Raw genomic sequence first — 22202 nt, forward strand, 5'->3', positions numbered from 1 at the left:
TTCAGGCCAGGACTATTATCAAACATGTGAATTTTGGAGCAGATCGGACTATATGCGCAAGGGGCACTTCGTTGAAAATTTATGGGTGGTGCTATCGAGCCATTTTGCCACACTCAATTCTGAAACCCATATCAGATGTACATTTTCACCACTTCTGATGCGTGTGTAAAGTTTCATGAGTTTTTGAGCATATTTAGGCCCTCAAAAATGCAATTCATTTCGGAGAAGAAGAAGGATAAAATTCCAATAGGGTCCTCACACCATCGGTGTTCAGACCCTAACTAAGCCAAGCCAAAGCAGAATGATCCGTTGAGCACCTATGATCAACACCGTAGTGGCACTTCCTTCCTGAGTGAATCAGTGATTTGGAATAAATTGGTTGAGTAAATGATTCAATGACTCACCGAAAATGCACAAAAAAATCACCACCTACTGACATACGTAGGACTGGAAATATTTTTTTTTTTTAAAACAATTTCTTGAAACTCTGAGTAGACATATTTTATATACACATGTTTTATATCTTAAATATTAATATTTAAAATTTGTATATTTTATTTAAAAACATGCAGCATTTAAAAAAAGCTAATAGTCTTTAGTTTATGGGACAGCCGACACAGCAACACAATACATCTTTTGGATGGAATATCAGCATACTGCTTTGTGCATATTGTGTTGTAAAAACACAGAAAGCCTATTACTTAAAAATGTATTACGCAACAATAAATATTTCAAACAGTTTAGTTGTACTACACTACATGGTTGTCACATGACATAATTTCTTGCATCTTTAATTCAGCAAGTGGCTTCAAGACCAGTTATCATCTTAGAGTTGTATGGGGTGGACAGTTACTTTGCATTTTTAATGCAATTTTGTGTTAAAGTATCCTAACTGGCAGTCCAAGAGTAGTAGTAGTAAGTCACTATGTAGTATGTCACTATATGCTGTAATGAACATAGCCCATGATTTACCTGAAATGGCAATTTACAGGTGTCATTGTAGGGTCATTCTATGTCTGGCTTTGTAAAGACTTATTTTATACTCGCAACCAGTGCTTGAAGTGGGCGGCTACACACCCCCAAGGGACTACCAGCACTTCCAGTACAAGCACTACATGCAACTACTGCAATATCACAGCTTTGGGATTCCTGAACATCTCAGATTACCTCTCACTTGCTACTACAAACTTTCTATTATAAGCTGTCATGCATAGATCTCAGTGTAAGAAATGCTGTCAGACAGAGCCAATTATACTATCCAACAGAACAAATGTGGTAATTTAGGTTTAAGAACACCTGAAAGTGAGGAGGTTGCTCTTCAGTGCATTTGGGAGGGGTGGGGAGAAACATTCCTCCAATAAACAGGTCAAGATATTATACAGTGTTTACGATCTGGCACTCTTAACTTAGCTCTTAACGTTTTGATCGACTCAAGGACAATGTCTCCCTTGCTCCACCCCACATGGCATGATGAAGCACATGGAATCCCACAATCAGGTTGTTGGGTTGCTGTGTACACGGGCTTGGACTATCTCAGCTTTGGCTCTCTCCCACTATGCCTCCATCTGTCATATGTCATCAGCTCCACTGGTGCTCAGTTTGTCGACCTAGTTAGACCGTCGCCACAGCACAGTATGGATATTGGGAAATCATACAGCCATGGTGTGTCAACAGCATGATGATTGTCTGGCTGGGCCTAAAGAAGGCACCAGTTAAGCTAAAGGTCAATACTGGACCATTCCAGTGGCACTGTGGGTTTCCCCCATTCAAAAGTGATTGTCATCCCTATATAGATTCAGAGACAGTATTTGCAGTGTATTTTCAGCACTGCCAACTTTCCTTTCATTTGCATGCCAGCCCTAAATCAGAATGTCTAATATGGTCTAAATGTTGTCTATTAAGATTTAACCCTATATGACATGAATCTGGCTCAATCTGAAACTGGAAGATCAACCTTACAAAATGAGCACTACAATACATTAGGAAATTACTTTAATCTGGATCACTTAAAAGACTGTGAAAATGGCAATGAGGAAAAAAATGTATGTGAACTTGAATGTATGTGAAAAAGTATGTGAACTTGTGAAATCTGTGAAAAATGTTAACAAAATAAGAGAGATCATACAAAATTTTTTGTTTAGTACTGTCCTGAGGAAAAAAAAATAGCTGAATTAATTAAAATGGCCCAGTTCAAAAGTATGTGAACCACTGATTCTCAATACTGTGTGTGGTTACCTGGATGATCTACAACTTTTTTTTGTTTTGTGATGGTTGTTCATGAGTCCCTTGTTTGTCCTGAGCAGTTAAACTGAGCTCTGTTCTTCAAAAAAATCTTTTCCAGCATATTTGAAACCTTTCCAGCAGTGACTGTATGATTTTGAGATCCATCTTTTCACACTGAGGACAACTGAGGGACTCAAACACGACTATTAAAAGGTTCAAAGGTTCAAACATTCTCTGATGCTCAAGAAGGAAACACGATGCATTAAGAGTCGGTGGGGGGGGGGGGGGCGGGGGGGGGGGGGGGGGCATTTGAATTTGAATATCAATTGTACTTAATTTGTCTTCCAGGAAACATGCAAGTATCTTCTGTTGCTTCCGAAGGGCAGTACTAAATGAAAAACAATGATATTTCAATAAAATAAGAAAAATTTGGACATCTTCATCCTGTTCAAAATTTTTCACCCCCCAGACTCTTAATGCAACGTGTTTCCTTCTGGAGCATCAGTGAATGTTTGAACCTTTTTAATAGTTGTGTTTGAGTCCCTCAATTGTCCTCAGTGTGAAAAGATGGATCTCAAAATCATGCAATCACTGTTGGAAAGGGTTCAAATATGCAAAAAATCATTGAAAACTGAAAAATCTACAAGACCTGGAGGATTTTTCTGAAGAACAGAGTTCAGTTTAACTGCTCAGGATAAACAAGGGACTCATGAACAACCATCACAAAAAAACAAACAAACAAACAAAAACAGTCGTCCAGGTAACCACACACAGTATTAAGAACCAATGGTTCACATACTTTTGAACTGGGTCTACAGCTATTTTTTTTGCTTTGTGGACCATATGTAAACATTTTTTTATGTAAAATATCTTCAAATAACAAAAAATATGCATTTTGTATGGTATTTCTTATTTTGTTAAAATTATTCACATTTTCACAGTTTATTTTCAATTTATTTAATTAAAAATACAGTAAAAAACAGTAATATTGTGAAATATTATTACAATTTAAAATAACTGTGTACTATTTAAATATATTTGACAAAGTAATTTATTCCTGTGATGCAAAGCTGAATTTTCAGCATCGTTACTCCAGTCTTCAGTGTCACATGATCCTTCAGAAATCATTCTAATATGCTGATTTGCTGCTCAATAAACATTTATGATTATTTTCAATGTTGAAAACAGTTGTGTACTTTTTTCTTTCAGGATTCCTTGATGAATAGAAAGTTCAAAAGAACAGCATTTATCTGAAATACAAAGCTTCTGTAGCATTATACACTACCGTTCAAAAGTTTGGGGTCAGTAAGAATTTTTATTTTTATTTTTTTGAAAAGAAATTAAAGAAATGAATACTTTTATTCAGCAAGGATGCATTAAATCAATCAAAAGTGGCAGTAAAGACATGTATAATGTTACAAAAGATTAGATTTCAGATAAACACTGTTCTTTTGAACTTTCTATTCATCAAATAATCCTGAAAAAAAATATTGTACACAAATATTTTGTACAATTGTACACATTAGATGTTTCTTGAGCAGCAGATCAGCATATTAGAATGATTTCTGAAGGATCATGTGACACTGAAGACTGGAGTAATGATGCTGAAAATTCAGCTTTGCCATCACAGGAATAAATTACTTTGTGAAATATATTCAAATAGAAAACAGTTATTTTAAATTGTAATAATATTTCACAATATTACTGTTTTTACTGTATTTTTAATTAAATAAATGTAGCCTTGGTGAGCAGACGAAACTTCTTTTAAAAACATTAAAAATCTTAGTGGTTCCAAACTTTTGGACTGTACTGTATATATATATATATATATATATATATATATATATATATATATATATGAAGTTTTATCATTCTTAAAATACAATTTTTACTGGAAAGCAAGACAAAAATAGATAAGGAACAAAAATTACATAATAATAAAGAAAAATAAAATAACAGTGAAAACTAAAAGGCTAAGCCGTGTGATTAGTGTTAGCATTATTATTAATAATAATAATTATAATTACTTAAAAAAATTAAAATTTTTATTATAAAAATTATAATTATATTATAATTATAATTATAATAATTATTTTTTTATGTATTTTTTATTCCCTATGGAAAACAGTTATTGTCTATTATCAAATCTGCTCTTTTTCATACACTGAAAATGCATGGTGATCGTTGGCTGTCAGACCTGTTCAGAACGGTTCAAAACAGCAATTACTGCTCTGTGCTGACCCCTGTTGGTACATAGATTATATGATTGAACAGTCTCTGTGATTTTGCCAAGTAAAAAGTTCCTGGGTCAGCGTATTTTGTTAATCCTGGAACAACATTCCTGTGAAAATTTAGTCCTAACCCCATCCCTACCCCTAAACCTAGCCCTAACCATTAGTTATTCCTAAAATTAGAGGGAAATGATAGGTGAATAACACTGATGTAGAAGCACCTAACCCTGTGGTTGTAAGCCTAAACTTGGCATAAACTGTTGACTTGTCCCTCAAATCTAATTGGTTGATTGGAATGTTGCTACAGGATGAACAAAGGTGTTGATCCAGGAACATGTAGGCTTGATTATCAGGTTCACCATGAATTACAAATGAATATTGTAGGCATATTTCTTTTACTAGGATTTACTCACAAAATAATGACAATGTTGAAGAACATTGCTTTTATATATCTCTAATTTATACATATTCTGGTTCTGTCAGGACTGCGCCAAGACAAAATGATATGGTCAAGCCCCCATGACATTCTCAGTTGTGTCCTCTGCTGTAATAAAAATAAATATGTCAAATCTGTGGCAAAAATATACATAATAAGGACTATACACTTAACTCCAAAAATTGGATAAAAATGGAAGAGCGAATGAGCAATAGAGAGAGAGAGAGAGAGAGAGAGAGACAGGCGGAGGGATGTTGAGGGGAGGGAAGAGAAAGGGAGGGGAAAAGTAAAAGCCAAAGGATTCTGAAAAACACAAGGAGCAACAGAGGATTGGAAATTTGTAAGTATTCTAAAAACTAATTCTTTTGAGAATATTACATCATTACCATCATCATATAACACAGCATCTGGTCTTTGCTTTTAACATGCACATAAAACAGACGGGAAGCATTCAGAATGTGAGTAGTGAAGAATCGTAATGAGATGAATATGTAAAAATCTGCATTACTCTTGAAAAAAACATGCAGCGTTATAAGAAATACACACTTTAAATGAAACAGAATGCAGAATGTGAGTGTATACTGTGTGTTGATGCATCCATGCACTCTACAGTTGAGTTGTCAGTTTATGAATATGTAATGGATCCCTCAGGCTAAACTATGGTTTGAGGGAATGCATAAGGGTATATATGTGTTTATGTATGAGTGTGTGTGATTTTATGAATCTGAGTGTGTATATGTGTGTGAGTTTGTTGAGTCCACAGGGAGGGGTGGGAATGCACATTCTTTAGTGTGAGCTCATGTCTTGGACACCGAGAAATACAGGCTTAGAGGAAAAGACTTGCGGAGAGAGAAGGAAGCAGACAAAGCTGGACGGATGGAACAGCTGTAACTGATATCTTTAATGAGCGATTGAGAACAGAGAACTTATGTTCTGTGACATCAATAAATGAGAATCTGCATGAGGCAAATGGAAATCTAGGTTTCAGCCATCTGCACATCTGTCTTCTCATACAGAATTCTTTAGAATTCATTTGTTTTGTCCAAGTCTTTCGAGGATGTCTATAAATGGATACATTTTGGAAGTGGCGACTCTCAAAGTGAGAGGAGAAAATCTGTCCTGCCGGCAAATGGATACATAGCGACTGGGCTGACGATTGAAGTGTTTCTCAAAACAAAACTGCATTTGCTTTCCACAATTAAAGGGTTAGTTCACCAAAAAATGAAAATTATATAATTTATTACTCACCCTCATGTCGTTCCACACACGCAAGACCTTCGTTCATCTTCGGAACACAATTTAAGATATTTTTGATGAAATCCGATGGCTCAGTGAGGCCTCTATTGCCAGCAACGTCACTGAATCTCTCAAGATCCAGAAAGCTACTAAAGACATATTTGAAAAAGTTCATGTGAGTACAGTGGTTCAACCTTAATATAATAAAGCGACAAGAATACATTTTGTGCGCCAAAAACAAAAAAATAACAACTTTTCAGCAAAATATCTAGTGATGGTCAATTTCAAAACACTGCTTCGAAGCTTTACGGATCTTTTGTTTCGAATCAGTGGTTCAGATTGCGTAAATGAAGCCTCATTTACTGAAATCACGTGACTTTGACAGTTTGATACACGCTCCGAACCACTGATTTGAAACAAAAGATTCATAAAGCTTTCAAGCTTCAGTGTTTTGAAATCGGCCATCACTAGATATTGTTGAAAAGTTGTTATTTTGTTTTTGTTTTTTGGCGCACAAAAAGTATTCTTGTCGCTTTATAATATTAAGGTTGAACCAGTGTACTCACATGAACTGTTTTAAATATGTCTTTAGTAGCTTTCTGGATCTTGAGAGGTTCAGTGACATTGCTGGCAATGCAGGCCTCACTGAGCCATTGGATTTCATCAAAAATATCTCAATTTGTTTTCCGAAGATGAACGAAGGTCTTACAGGTGTAGAACGACATGAGGGTGAGTAAATAATGACAGAAATTTCATTTTTGGGTGAACTAAACCTTTAAAGCGGATTTTCTTCCAATAGGATATAAACAATAAATGCTTTTCTTTTGACTTTTTATTTATCAAAAAATCCTGAAAAAAATGTATCACAAATGTCCACAAAAACTTTCAACACTGATAATAATAAGAAATGTTTCTTGAGCAGCAAATCAGAATATTAGAATGATTTGTGAAGGATCATGTGACACTGAAGATTGGAGTAAAGATGGAGTAAATTCAGCTTTCCCCTCACAGGAATAAATTACATTTTAAAACATATACACAATATATGCACACAAACACAATAATATTTCACAATATTACAGTTTTTACTGTATTTTTTTAATCAAATAAATTCAGTCTTGGTGAGCATAGGACACTTCTTCCAAAAAAAAAATATTGTACGTTTGTTACTTTATTATTATTATTATTCAAATACACTGAAAGCTATTTCATGGTTGTTATGATGAACATGCTCATAACCATTCTCTCTCTCTCTCTCTCCAGCCCCTGAACTGTGATCGGACCCCGTAAAGACCCTGAAAGATGGGCAGCTATCCAGTCTCTGTGCTGCTATGCTGTTGTTTCTTTGGTAAGTTCATCAAAACAACCAAACCGAAGCCAATTAATTTAATTAATATGAATGAATGATTCCTTTTGAATGCCCAGCCAACAAAACTTTTCTGCTTTTTTTTCTTCTCTCACAGTACTTGTTACTGTCCAGGCACAACAAACTGGTAATTCACTATAAAACTGTACCTATATTGTTAAAATGATTGTGCGAACACTTGTGTGTGCAGACCGGGCCTAGTTGTCACAATGATTATATCTCAGTAGCTATAAAGGAGTCAAAACTCCAATTACACAAACACTTGCTTTTTTAGGAGTGGTTTGGCTATATTAGTTTCAAACACCTATACATTATATAGATATTTTCATAAATGTAGGGGGTAAGTTGTTGTGTGTTTTATCTATTGTCATTTTCTAAATAATGCAGTTAATTAAATTATCTTTTTTTGCCGTTTCATAAATAATTAGTGTTTTAATGTCATTTATACATTAATTTAATCATTTATATATTTTATGTAATAATTCTAGTTAAATATTATTATCACACGGCTCTGTGGAATACTTGATTCTGATTGAACTGCGCCATCCAGTGGTATGTTATTCTCCGATAACAACCACTAAAAACAGATAACACATCCGGGTAACTGAAGTCAGCAGCGCAATACGGCTAGGAATGGTTTTTCTTCGTCTAAGTTTTGTGTTTGGTGAGCTAATAAAATATTAAAACTGAGTAAAATCAATATTTTGTGTACAGTTATTGAATTATTTCATCCGGTATCGTGGACTCGCTCTCTCGTTTCATACAAACGCGGCTGCTGCCATTTTTTGACTATTGTTTTGTACACTGTTGGATTATAAGATAACAAACAAGTACAATTTTAAAACAGTTTAATTTCAGAGCAATATCTCTTATCCCCAAAATTATTTATGTGGCGAAATGCCGTTTAATAAGTGGTGTGACTGTACCGAATCCATTAAAATGTCAGTTTAGTTTGAACTTGCCGCGCTAGCAACTGCTCTCTCCGCGGAAGCTTTGCGTTTAAAGAGCTAATAAAATATTTAGACTCAGAACAATATTTCGTGCTTAATTATTTACTTATGTGTAATAAGCGGGATAATGTACATCCAGACGGTAATCTCAGAATAAACCCCGACAGGGTGATCAGGACCCCGACGCGAAGCATTATCTCTTACTTATTATTATTATTATAAATATAGTTTATAATTTTAATATAATTATGTAACCATCTGTCACTCCCATTTTTTGGGAACAGCCCCCAACTATTTTTGTTTGGTCTCATGATAAAGAGGACACTTGGCAGATTATTTTAGAAGTGAAAGAAAAAATATGAAAGTGAAATTAAAAAAAAAGTTATTGATGTTTTAGTTTAGGAAAATGTAAAATGTAAAAATATGATTTCTTATCATTTATATGAAATATATAGTTTACAAAACTGTTTCACAATTCACAAAACTGCAAGAAAATCAAAGCCAAAATTTAAAATCTAATCAAGTTGTGTTTCAAATTTTAGGTTGATATCTCAAAAATTGAGCTTTCAGTAAGATTTTGTTTGGGCGCAGTACCAAACTTTCCCATTAGATTCCATCCAGGCTCCATTGGGACTCTTCATAAGGACTCTTCCATTTCCATATAGCCTATGGTTTGAGTGATCTGAACCATTTATTTCCATAATGTTCATACAATTTATGAAACTGACATCATATTCAGAATTAGTATGGGCAGAATGTTAGTATTTGGTCTGAATTCAGCCTTTAACAAAAACATGCCTTATGAGTCAGAAAATATTGTTGTTGCAAACTAATAAATTACTGTTCCTCTGTCATTTGTCTTAAAAATCAGAAATATGAAAACTACAATTTGTAAGCTTTCAAACGTTATATAGATTATCAATATTATTTTAGATTTAGACTAAGATATTGTTTTAAGTATATAATGGCAAACATCCCATTAGCGACAGCTAAGAGGTTACATATATCATTAAATTAATTTGTAATGCCACTTCTAGATTCAGTAAATTAAAAAAGAATGAGAACTGATGTTATAGAAAATGTCTCTCTTGTCATATTGTATTAATTATATCTATTATAATTAATATTTCCAAAAAGGTATTCTTCTCATACAGCCTCAAAATCCTTGTTATGACAGCTCTCCCAAAAGCCTGTTAAATGAACTGTATCTTTTTTCCTGGGAAATAACGGTAGAAATGTCCTTTAGCTTTTTGTATATATAGCCAAGACTTTAAAGTATGTGTGTATACACACACCGACTTTCAAAAATAAACCTACCCTGAGAAATATGGAGTTAAAAGCACCATCTCGAGTACATGTTTTTAGTTTGCTGTGTTTTTCTTGCCAGAAATACAGGACATTGATGTCACTGCTTTGCAGCCACCAGGTGAGTTTGTATATACAGTATATGCGAGTACACCGTGTGTATCAACACAAAGACAATAACAGTCTTGTTTCTGTCCCACAGACTGCAGAGAGGAAACATACCCCTGCACCAGGATGTACTCTGTTCATCGGCCGATAAAGAGATGTATCCATTCGCTCTGTCTCTACAGGTGGCTACACACATCTTTAATCTGCTTTCTCTTTCCTGTTGACATTCTCCTCTGCTGAACATACAAAATGAGATTTGTATTTGATATGGTGACATCTGTTTCCTCCAGCCTTCCAAGAGTCTATGTGATAAACAAGGAGATCTGCGTGAGGACCGTGTGCCAGCAAGACGAAATCCTGCTGGGTAAGTCACTCGGTACCTCAATAACAAACTACAAAACTTCCCACCCATGTCAATTTGAACTTATGATTTTTTAAGTATTTATAATGTTATCATCTCTCTCTCTCTTATTTTTCAGCTGAACTCTGTAGAGAGAAATCTGGGTGGCCAAAACGCCAAAAGAGGACAACTAGGAAACGCTGTCGCCGTAACAACCCAAAAACCTGGGCAAACAAGGCCTAAAGTCAAATGGATGACAAAGACAGCGAGAAAAAGAAGAGAGTTCTGGTTCCAACAACTTTAAACTTGTTGCGTTCCTAAAAACAAACCGAAGCGGTCACAATCATTACTGTTCATTATCACTTTACAGCACTTTTTTATCATTTTAATGCTTGTGCTTGGAACTGAAATAAGCTTGGTTGAATGTCTGGGTGTTTTTGTTTTAAGACTGTATTTTAATAGGAACACAAAGGGCATGACAATGCACAGCTTTGGTGCTGAATATTAAAGCAGCCCACTGTATAACCACTATATGTGCTTTATATTCTTCTAATATACTGTATATGTCCACACCAACCACTGTAAGTAAAAGACAACATCCACAATAGCAAATAAAATGTTTATATGTTTCATTTATATGTTTCAGAATTAATGTTTCACTCTCAAAGATCCTACTAATTTGTGTTGGACTATCATGTTTTATAGTAATTATTATGCATAACATATAATCTGTTATTATTGAAAACTACCAGAAAAGATTAATATGCAGTAAAGCATAATTAATCTTTAAAGGGTTAGTTCAAAAATTAATTTTCTGTCATTAATTACTCACCCTCATCTCGTTCCAAACCCGTAAGACCTTCGTTCATCTGTGATTACCACATTCAAGGTCCAGGAAAGTACTAAAGACATTGTTAAAATAGTCAACGTGACAGTGGTAAGCAACGAGAATACTTTTTGTGCGCAAAAAATAAAAAATAAAATAAAAAATAACGACTTTAATCAACAAATTCTTCTCTACCCTGTCAGACTCATACAGTTGACACAGTGAACGCAGTTCAGTGCTTCCGTGTTTACGTCCGAACGTTTAAATCACGTATTCCATGGCTGCGTCCGAAAACCTAGGTAGCTGTCTTGCTGCCTCACTGTCTTATAAGAGAATGACTTGTACGGCAGCGTTTGTGCATGAAGGCACCTCACGAAACAGACAGACTTCTGAGGCAGCGTAACAGTTTAATGATCTACAGCAATATAGCGCGAGCTTTGGTGAGAACTAAACAAAGATTTAATTACTACAGTAGTAATTTCTCGATAGAAATGATATCAAAATTGAAATATGTTGGTCAAAATCGTACATTTATACACAAACTGAGCAGCAAACGCAACTTTCGGATGCCATCTTTATTTTTCTAGCTTAACTGTCACAGAATGGAAAGCACAGGATTGTGGGATATCAAAGGCAGCTAAGGATACATCTATGCTTCCTTCAAAAATCCATCTGAGGAAGGTATCTCATGAGACAGGAAGTGAAGCTAACATTGGATTCGGACGTGCCTTGATGCCTTACTACCTTGAAATGTGTCCTCAGAAGGCAGCATTTTCCAGTTTTCGGACGCAGCCCAATAAAAAATTTGGCCAATTTGCATGTAGCGTCATGGAACGTTATACAGATCAAACAGTAGGGGGCGACAGACATGATAAAAAGACTGCAGAAAGCAACTTGCTATGAACACAAGACCTGTCCGGGAAACAAAACATCTGTGATACAAGTGTCTTCTCTGAGTAATTCTTTGTTTTGATAAGTGGAGATAAATAATAGAAATGATGTAATGATTTGATTTATGGCCTGTGTCTGGTGCCGGAGATTGTTTACTGATCTCATTGTGGTCATGAATAACACATTTTTGAGACATGTCGACAATATGTTTACTGATATGTAAACAGATGGAAGACAGAAATAACTTTGTTACATGCGTCTTCCTCTTTTCTTCTTCCCAGGTTTGATATCAGTTTTACTGGAAGTGCTGTAGAAATGTGATTTGTACCTTTACAGTGTTTGGGTAGTTTTGTACATTATTCATGAGACAATGTGATCCAAAAAATGCTAGTCTTTAAATACTGGTTGAAGAATTCTACATCTCTTTCACTTCTGATCCAGACTCAGAGCACAATGAAATTGAATCACTTATGGTTTCGACAACAACATAAATGGGAAACAGATCCCTCTACTGGACACAAGAGAAACAGGGTATCGCTACATATCAGTGAGGGAACATTTACTATGTAAGTCCCTGAAATAAAAACTAAACAAGCGAACATGCAGAAATTTGCCTTTCTGAAATACAGTGTTCTAAAAACTTCTCGATGAAGGGAGAAGTGTGTGGTTACCTTTATCTTCTAGGATTTAACTAAAATTCCCATCAGTCATATAAGTTATCAGAGTGTGTTGTTTTCTTTTTGACTCAAAGCCCTCTTTTTTCCAACACAGTTATTCAGCTAAGACATTTCCGGTATTTCTGCTGTAATTATGACAACGTTGCTTATTTTAAAACCTTCATAAAGCCTACTATAACTGGGAGTGTTTACATTACTAAATTAAAAAAATTAACCATGATTTATTTAGTGAATCCAGAAGATCTAATATTCTGATTCCGTAATTCTTCAATAAAACTGAGAGATGATTTCGGTCTACATTGTTATTTATTTATTTATTTTTTGTCTACATTGTGAATTCCTGCTGGTAACTGGTTTATCTTTGATGTTTCAAGAAAGCAACAAGGATGTTTTAAGAAAGCAACAAGAAAGCATCACTGTCCATTCACTGTCCAGAATCTAGAAATGTAAACAAACTGGAGAAAGTGTGGGCAGAACTGCATAAAAATGTTGCACTTCCAGAGTCCCCCTCACAGAACCAGTCTCAACAATACACACAATGTATATGCTGTGTAAACAACTGCTGTATATAAGAATTTCATCACTACTGAGTTTACCTAATTTGGTCAAATTAGGATGTTAGGCCAAGACCTCTTGGTGGGTGGAGCGGTGACCCCCTGTTACAAATGGTGTAAAACTAAACAGTAGGCCTACCATATTCATGCAATGTTATGATTATATAATATATATATGAGGTGGGACTGATTTCTTATGCATCGAATCCCAAGCCTCCATTGCTAATTCCAAAACGTCATAGTAACTAGAGCCTTAATAGCAGAATAATAAAAAAAAAAATCTTGATTTGATTAATTGATTGCTCTGCATTATTCCTAATATTTCTCTGAATGTTATGTTATGTCTCTTAAGTCCTGTTTTGTAATTTTGTACTTGACTCTATTTTTCTGTGTAGCCTACTTCCCTGTCCATTATTGTTTCTCATCATTGTCTACTCGTATCTCTTCCTTGTTAATTGTACACTGTAAAGCGTCCTTGAGCTCTGGAAAGGCGCTATATAAATAAAGCAGTTGAGAGAGAGAGAGAGAGAGAGAGAGAGAGAGAGAATAAGCATGTGAATTAGCCTACCTGAGTCTGTCCGTCTCTAACGGCAGCAGTGTCTCTACTAATAGCGAAACTATAAGTGTATCTACCTCAAGAACCACACAGTTATTACCTTGCTGGTGAGTCATGTATCTTTTAAGTTGCTAAACTGTTTTTCTGATTAATTTGTCAGAGCAGCGCTGACAAAACGTTTCTGTGTGTGCGAGTGTGCGTGCATGTACATTTGAAAGAGAGAGAGCATGAGAAAGTATGCCCTTTCAGGACACAGTAAAACGTATTTTGTGGTAAAAACCATGACAATAATTTGTCATTTTCATCCTATAGTTTACTATATTTATTTGCTTGGTTGGTGTCATTGTGGGTTTTGTTTCTTTTGTGGTTATAGGCTGGAGGACCTATTGAAATAACTGAAAACTTTTAGTGAAGTGATATGGAATGCAGTTAAAATCAGCTGGAACTACTTTAGCCGTGCGTTTCCCTGAAAATAATTGCACACCTTAGAACCTTAGAATTCAACAGCCCCGTAGTATATATATATATATATATATATATATATATATATATATATATATATATATATATACACACACACATACATACGTTATATGTAGTAGCAATAAAATCATTTGTAGAAATACCGATTTTACCGAATTGTGTCAGCTGCGGTCTTTGCCAAAACAAGATGGCCGCCAATCAGAAAATTCTCAAACCTAAGGTGCGTCCCAATTCGCGTATTTGTGCACTATTCTATGACGTTTTTAAGTATAAATAGTGCGAGTAGTGCGTTCACACAGAAAATTCCAAAAAGAAAAAGTGCACTTTAAATACCCGGATGATGCACTAAATTAACGGAAAAAACGAAGTGTGGAATGTTGGACACTTCGTGCACTCGACTGTCGCAGCTTTAATTACGTAGTGGAGGGGAAGGGGGGATCGGACTCCGTTGTTAAATGACAAAATAACCTTATACAATTCACGCACTACATGGATGAGTGCATAGTGCACAAGTACATAGTGTATACGTGCATAGTGTATAGTGCGTCATTTGGGACGCAACTCAAGCCTTGATTACGTCAGTGGCCACGTGGCTTGCACTGAACGCAAAATTGTCATTTGGATTGAAGCAAATAGTTTATATTACATCAACAAAACTTCATCTCACTTCCATTCAACTAAACTAATTTACATTAGACTAATAACAAGACAGACGTAAATTTATTGAGTCAGATCAAGTATATAAATTTCTTTAGAGTTAAATTACTCACACTGGAACCACAGTTTTTTCGGTGTACTTAAACTGCCTGTTGTACCAAGGTCAGAATCAGTCTCTGTTAATGACATACACTACTGTATTTAAAATTTTTTTTTTTTTTTTTAAATAAGTTTCTTATGCTCACTATTGCTCATAACAGTTTTCTATTTAAATATATTTTGAAGTGTATTTTATTCATGTGATGTAAAAGCTGAATTTTCAGCATCATTACTCCAGCCTTCAGTGTCACATGATCCTTCAGAAATCATTCTGATTTGCTGCACAAGAAGCATTTCATATTGATTCTTATCAATGTTTCTTCTTAATATTTTTGTGGAAACCATGATATATTTCTCCAGGATTCTTGATCTTTATTCAATTTAATGCATCCTTGCTTAATAATAGTATTAATGTATTTCAAAAGCAAAAAATATTACTGACCCCAGTTTTGAATGTTGAAGTTTATGTGTTCGACCGAACACTTAGTTAATACTAAGAATAATACTGGTTGCTGCATCACAGATAAAATAACAGATAAAATGGTAATGCCAAATAACAGCTTTTATTTTGACATCCAAAAAAACACATTAATGCTATACATACAGTACAAGATCAGTATTAAGTCAAATTCAAGTCAAAGGATTCAAGTCTCAGGTAATACAGCACCATTTCTCTTCATCCCAGTCAGTTCATATCTCAGTGTTCATTGATTTGTGAATCTCATATTTGCAATCATAGCCCGAGTAAAGCAAACACATCCCTCAGATCCTCAGTCTCGCAGGGCTACAGTGAAAAAGAAGGCAAGTCAGTTAGCACTGACAAATATCCTATGACCTCTGACCTCATCCAGTGTTTACATCTATATATATATGGATCAATACCACAAAAGCTACTGTTAAATAAAGAAAATAGCAATTTGTCATTGCTATTGTTGTTAAAATATTACTCAAATGTCCACATCAGTGTGATCTTATATTAGTTCGAGTGATATGATTGAATTTAGTTAGTAGGCTATTCATTATATTCTTGTAATGTTGTATTAAAATGATTGTAACCTGCAGGATCCGATTGAGTTTTCGCACGAGTCGGACAGAGTTTTGCTGAAGGCCATCCCAGGCTTTAAATCTCCTCTCCCTCCGTGCAACAAATGTTTGCCAGCAGTAGAAATAGTCTAAAAACACAACAGATTCTAATAAATGTCAAGTGTGGCATATAATTTGTCACGTTACATCACAAATATTAACCACACCCCCTTTGTTCCCTCTCCCATTTACCTTTATAAGTCATCACAGAGATCTGCACTCCTGCCCTCTTCAAGTGTCGCAGTCCTTCCCTCTCCTGGCTGTCCTCTTCATCACAGAAGTAAAGGCGTGACACAAAGATTCTCAGACGCAGGTTGGGCGTCTGCGACAGGAAGTGGGCAAGTTGTTGAGCGCATTTAGAGCAGGGCGACCAGGAGCAGAACCAGGTCACTGAATAACACATTCTCGCTCCGTCCACACTGGAACCACACAGGCCCGGACACAACGCACCCAAGTGACGCAGAAAGAGCAGCTTGAGATGGAGAAAGTAATGAGTAAGAATAAAGTTATTATCTCTATAATATAATGGCTTTATGATAATATCTTTTCACATTATCAGTTCGTCTTCCCCTCACTTCTACATGGCAGCCGGTGCGATTGCGCAGGTGTCCGAAGTCAAACGAGAGGGAGTCTGGGCCAGTGCGTCTCTTTACTACAAAACAAAGGTACGTCTCGTTTCTCCCTCGGGCCCAGCGCACATTCTTATAATGGAAGATAAATTTCCTCTGGGTCATGAGCACACTACAGCAAAATATGACACTCTGTTATTCATTTTAATCACATTTATCATTAAAAATAGATAATGGAGTACACACAGCAAAAATCACGGGTTAAACATAATTCAAGATACATTCCATGTAAACAAGTCTTCTGATTCTCAAATAAATGTCTTGCAAAGTGCAAGGATTTTTTGATATTTTTAATACTGTTTAAAATAGTATTTTTATTAATACTAACTTCTATACTGCAATATTGTGCTAAAATAGTTCCATTCACATTATACAAATATAAAATATAATCAAAATATAATGACGAAAGGAACTGTTGCATCATATAAAAATCGAATAAATCAGAAACTCCCATCAGATTCTTGTAATGATCACGTTGTTCACCATGACTGGGACACCTGCAGTCGGTTGAGTTTAGACTTACTTCTTAACCATGTGCATTTAAAAATAGACTCATGCATCAAATCATTGCCACAATCACTCACACTAATAACTACCAGTTTCAATTTACACTTTCTGAAACTGGAGAAAGTCTGAAAACAGGTCAATGCCTTTGCATGTCGTTAAAGTGCATGAACTGAATGCATTGATTTATTCCTTTATTAATAAGTTCTTATAAAGATGGGTACATAGTTGGCTTAATCTGCATACAGCATATAGACTAAAAAAAAAAAAAAACCCTGTCTCTCACTATCACTTGTTTTGTTTTCACTTACCTGTCCAGCTTGCTGATCATTCCGAAAGTCGAAACTTGCTAACTCATTTAGGCACGTCAGTGAGAGTTTAAAAATGCACTGAGGAAGAGGGAGGTATAGAAAACCTATGACATACCCATATAGCTCTAAGAAAGAGGGTCCCTGATTGGGTGAAAATGGTTTTCAAACCTGTTTGAAGGGGGGTGAGGTGGATTTAAACAGTGACACGGTTCAATAATCTGTCTATGTGATGTTTAAAGAGATATGTAAAAGAGTTACAGTATTAGTTGCACAGACAAAAGACAATGTAAATCAGAAAATCAAACTGGCGTTAAAGGGTTAGTTCACCAAAAAGGAAAATTCAGTCATTAATTACTCACTCATGTCGTTCCACACCCGTAAGACCTTCGTTCGTCTTTGTAACACAAATTAAGATCTTTTTGATAAAATCCGATGGCTCAGTGTGGCCTCCATTGACAGCAAGATAATTTCCTTTTTCAGTGTCCAGAAAGGTAAAAACATATTTAAAACAGTTCATGTGACTACAGTGGTTCAACCTAAATGTTATGAAGCAACGAGAATATTTTTTGTGCGCCAAAAAAACAAAATAGCGACTTTATTCAACAATATCTAGTGATGGGCGATTTCAAAACACTGCTTCATGAAGCTTTACGAATCTTTTGTTTCGAATCAGTGGTTCAGAGCTTGTATCAAACTGCCGAAGTCACATGAACTATTAAAATTTCGAAACACTTATGACATAACGAAGCCTTGTTTACTGAAATCACATGACTTTAGTGCTCTGATCCACTGATTCGAAACAAAAGATTCGTAAAGCTTCATGAAGCAGTGTTTTGAAATCGCCCATCATTAGATATTGTTGAATAAAGTCGTTATTTCGTTGTTGTTTTTTTGGCGCACAAAAAGTATTTTCGTCACTTTATAATATTAAGGTGGAAACACTGTAGTTACATGAACTGTTTTAAATTTGTCTTTAGTAGCTTTCTGGGCATTGAAAAAGGAAATGATCTTGCTGGCAATGAAGGCCTCACTGAGCCATGAGATTTTATAATTTGAGTTCTGAAGATGAACGAAGGTCTTACGGGTGTGGAATGACATGAAGAGTGAGTAATTCATTACAGAATTTTCATTTTTGGGTGAACTAACCCTTTAAAGAGCTCTGTTAAATTGTGAATTGGCATAATGGAAGGATGCGTGCATTTATTCTCTTTTTTTGAACTCTTTATTTCTTTCCCAAGTTTCTACAATAGTACTTGACCTTGTCTTAACCGCATATTTGTCTCTTGCACGTTTGACGTGTTTCCTAACCTTTTTGCTCCAGAATGTGCGTCAGAAATTGCTGCCAACAGCATAACCAAAGTAGGAAATTTCCAGATCTCTTGCACCCAGTCAGGGAACCCTCCGCTTCATTTTTCCCACACAATTCCAAAAGACAACCCAAACACTCCCATATACCTTCTCTCTCTTGCTCAGATTTTCTCCATCCGCACACTTTCCACTTGTTTAGTTTTTCCCACAGGGAATTAAAAGGGGGAAAAAAGCTTGTTTTACAACAGGAGGTCACCACAACCCCTAGAGAGACCTTCCCAGAGGGTTTTTCCAAAAAGCCACTTAACCTTAACACACAAGCATGCACAACAGCGCACAGGTAGCGAGAGGGCCTTGTGAATCTGCCTGGTAATACATCTACTGCGTACTTATTCGTTTGTTTCCGTCTTTGACTCTTTCTTGGTGACTTTAAAGTTGGCATCCTGTGTGTTTGTCTGTCTCCAGTCACTCTACTTCACCCTCTCATGCACTCTGCGGCCAGGGAAATCACCGCTCCCCAATGAGCTCCCTCTCAAGTGTGTGTAAGTGTATGTCTGAATTTGAACATCTGGAAGAGATCTGTCTGCTCCCATGATTTACCTTCCGACCACAAGTCTTTCTGAGGTCTTACCACAATGCGCTATGTGTGTATAACATGGGAAAACAGAGAAAAGAATATACTGTAGGTCCTGCTCCCATTAAAGTCAATTCTCATGATTTTTTACCTGATAATAATTTGCTTTAATGTGCATTATCAAGAAAAGACGACTTTGTAAGACAAATATAAATCTACACTGCCACTAATCATTATAAATGGCCAGTTTGTCCAAGAATGAAAATTCTGTCATCATTTACTCATCCTTATATTGTTACAAGCATGTCTTTCTTCTCTGGAGCACAAAAGAAGGTATTCTGAAAAAAAGTCTTAATGCTTTTTTTATTAATAATTTGAAAGTCAACTGGATCTGATGTTGTTTTGGACCCCATTGACTTTCATTGTATAGATAAAAAAAGCTAAAACATTCTTCTTTTGTGTTCTGCAGAATAAAGAACGAAATGAGGATGAGTAAATGTGTCGAATTATTAACGGTTGGTTCTCACAGGTGACCCAAAGCCCACTTTCCTCCGTCGCTTGCTAATGGTGGGTAATGAAGACCACCACATTGTGTTAAGGGGGCACAACAAATGAATCGAATCTTGGCCGGAAATGCCAAGTCATATTTTCCGAAACCCACCCACCTACACACACACACACACACACACACACACATACACATACACAGTGAAGCCCATCGTGCAGACAACCTCAACCACAACTCCAAACACACTTACTTTCCAGAGTCATGAACTCACATCTGTTTCCTGGTGACAATAATAGTTACACATCAGTTAGGAGGATATAGTAGCAGGTGTTCAATTGCCTGAGCAGCTCTGTACATTATAACAAAAGCTCCTCCACAACAAACCAGCCACTATGACTTGCAAAAGCTAAGGAAAGATGAAGTAATTGTGCTCATTAGTTGACTAACACAATTGTAGCCCATAAAAACTTAGTGGCTGGTTCTGAAAAAGGTTTTTGCATTAGAGTCGTGCATGTGCATGACAGACACGGCGCTGTCTGAAGAAAAAATAGGGTTATGGATCTACTTCTACTTGTGGATTCATTTATATATCTCAATGTGAGTATACTGAAGAGGTGGGATAAAAGAAAAAATTTCAGGTAGCAATTCAAATCATCCTGAAACTGTATTAAAACCTAAGCATGCATCATACTGTGTACAGTAAAGTAATATCAAAACCAGAAAAATGAGTACAACAGGCCTACATATTCAACATGTCTTCTTACTTTACGTTGTTTAGTTAGTTCAGTAATCTATTTTGTTTTAATAGTTAAAAGCCCTTGTAAAAAAGTGTGCTTAAAAGTATTGAATGTGCACTTGTAGACTATTTAAAAAAAAACTGTAAAAGACCACTTAAGTGTAGCCTACGTACTTTCATGAATATTGCTGCATCCGAAATCACATACTAAGTAGGTACTACATTTGAATTTTAATTTACTTTATGGCGTTAAAAAAGTGTTTACAGTATTATAAACGTACTACATCCGCCATGTTGTTACTGTCACATGACCTACCAGAATCAGTTGTGTCGCTTCACTTCCATTCATAAATCCTCTCTCGTGGCCTCATGGGATAGTAAAGTGTCCATTAAATGAAGGAGTAGGTCATGCGGGTACTTTTCGGCTACTGTTTTTCGTATACTGTTTTCGGACACATTACTCTTTTGGCATATTGCTTTTCTCATACTATATAGTAGTATTCGATTTTGGATGCAGTGTCTCTGAACACACTTAAGTATACTTTTAAAAAATGTACTTCAATAATGTCAAATTTAAAGTTTTGATTCAAAGTACATTTCAATTTGATTTAATAATCTTTAATAATCGTGTTTTAAGTGCACTTTTGATGTGTTGGCTAACATAAAAGCACGTGATCTGTAGCGTTATTTGACTTTATATTTAAAATTAAAATCTTTTAAATGTACTAAATTGCAACTTCATTACAATAATTACATAATTACAAATATATTTAAATACATGAGATAAAAGTTTAAATAGAAATGACATTAAAGTATATTTTGATTTAACAGTATTCGACAGTACATTTTAGTTTACACATTTTTCAAACAGAATAAAATGATGAAATTACATGCAAACCCTACTTAAGTGGGTCAGAAATGCCCTCTAAAGTTCAGTTAACTGCATTTAATATAAATTTAAATTATAATCATTTATATTTAATTGCAATTAACATGCAGTTAAGTGTCCAAAAACATTACATTCGATTCAAACTAAAGAATATTCTTTTAAACTATATTATTTCCCTATTACGTATTCTTTTTAGTGTACTTCTTTTTTACAGCGGTGTGGTTTTTAAACAATAGTCACATAGGTTTAGGTAAGTTAGCAACAAAAGCCTTAAACGTGACAGTGCAGCTTTCTGTTGCAGGTGAGCATCAAGCCAACCACACAGTGAACTGTATAAACATCCGGTGGTGAATGACAGCCTTAGGTGTTGTTGGGTAGTAGTGTGAGTGGTTAAGGTATAGCTGGTGTTTTAAGCTAACCACACGGCATGAGCAGCTCTTAGTTTCAATACACTCAGCGTCACTAAACTGTATCCACCCACACACACATTTAGAGCAGCATGCAGGAATTAACTGTATGTGCAATGTGTTTTGCAGCAAATTTAAAACAATCGGGCTGGATATGAGAGATTGAACTCAATTTGCAATGAGTTTGTATAATAATGTGCCTTGGTTTGCTTCGGGTGAAATTTATCAGAGCATTTCAGTGCAGCTAAACCACAGGTATTTTGGTACAGAAAGATCGGTGAGGCAGAAAAATAGATAACCATGCCTGGTAGAAAC

The 22202-nt window shown here is 35.5% G+C and overlaps 2 protein-coding genes and 1 long non-coding RNA gene across 3 annotated transcripts; 2 read left to right on the forward strand and 1 right to left on the reverse strand.

The window, feature by feature from the left end:
• Positions 1 to 5140: 5140 nt before the first annotated feature.
• mfap5 (microfibril associated protein 5) lies at positions 5141 to 10831 on the forward strand. The gene is made up of 7 exons (XM_048154060.1): positions 5141 to 5230; positions 7390 to 7474; positions 7590 to 7619; positions 9830 to 9868; positions 9950 to 10037; positions 10146 to 10219; positions 10335 to 10831. The coding sequence occupies exons 2-7, from the start codon at positions 7429 to 7431 to the stop codon at positions 10436 to 10438; spliced, it is 381 nt and encodes a 126-aa protein (XP_048010017.1). The 5' UTR covers positions 5141 to 5230; positions 7390 to 7428; the 3' UTR covers positions 10439 to 10831.
• Positions 10832 to 15482: 4651 nt separating this feature from the next.
• aicda (activation-induced cytidine deaminase) lies at positions 15483 to 17523 on the reverse strand. The gene is made up of 4 exons (XM_048154331.1): positions 16597 to 17523; positions 16214 to 16493; positions 15995 to 16110; positions 15483 to 15722 (listed from the first exon to the last, which is right to left on the reverse strand). Exons 1-4 carry the CDS (start codon positions 16753 to 16755, stop codon positions 15672 to 15674), a joined length of 606 nt encoding a protein of 201 aa, XP_048010288.1. The 5' UTR covers positions 16756 to 17523; the 3' UTR covers positions 15483 to 15671.
• On the forward strand, positions 16376 to 21242 carry LOC125244253. Its single transcript, XR_007179270.1, has 3 exons — positions 16376 to 16515; positions 16610 to 16686; positions 19239 to 21242. It is a non-coding gene; the product is annotated as an uncharacterized LOC125244253 (long non-coding RNA).
• Positions 21243 to 22202: the final 960 nt, after the last annotated feature.

This window comes from Megalobrama amblycephala, linkage group LG13 (assembly GCF_018812025.1).
Source record: "Megalobrama amblycephala isolate DHTTF-2021 linkage group LG13, ASM1881202v1, whole genome shotgun sequence".
Lineage (NCBI taxonomy): Eukaryota > Metazoa > Chordata > Actinopteri > Cypriniformes > Xenocyprididae > Megalobrama > Megalobrama amblycephala.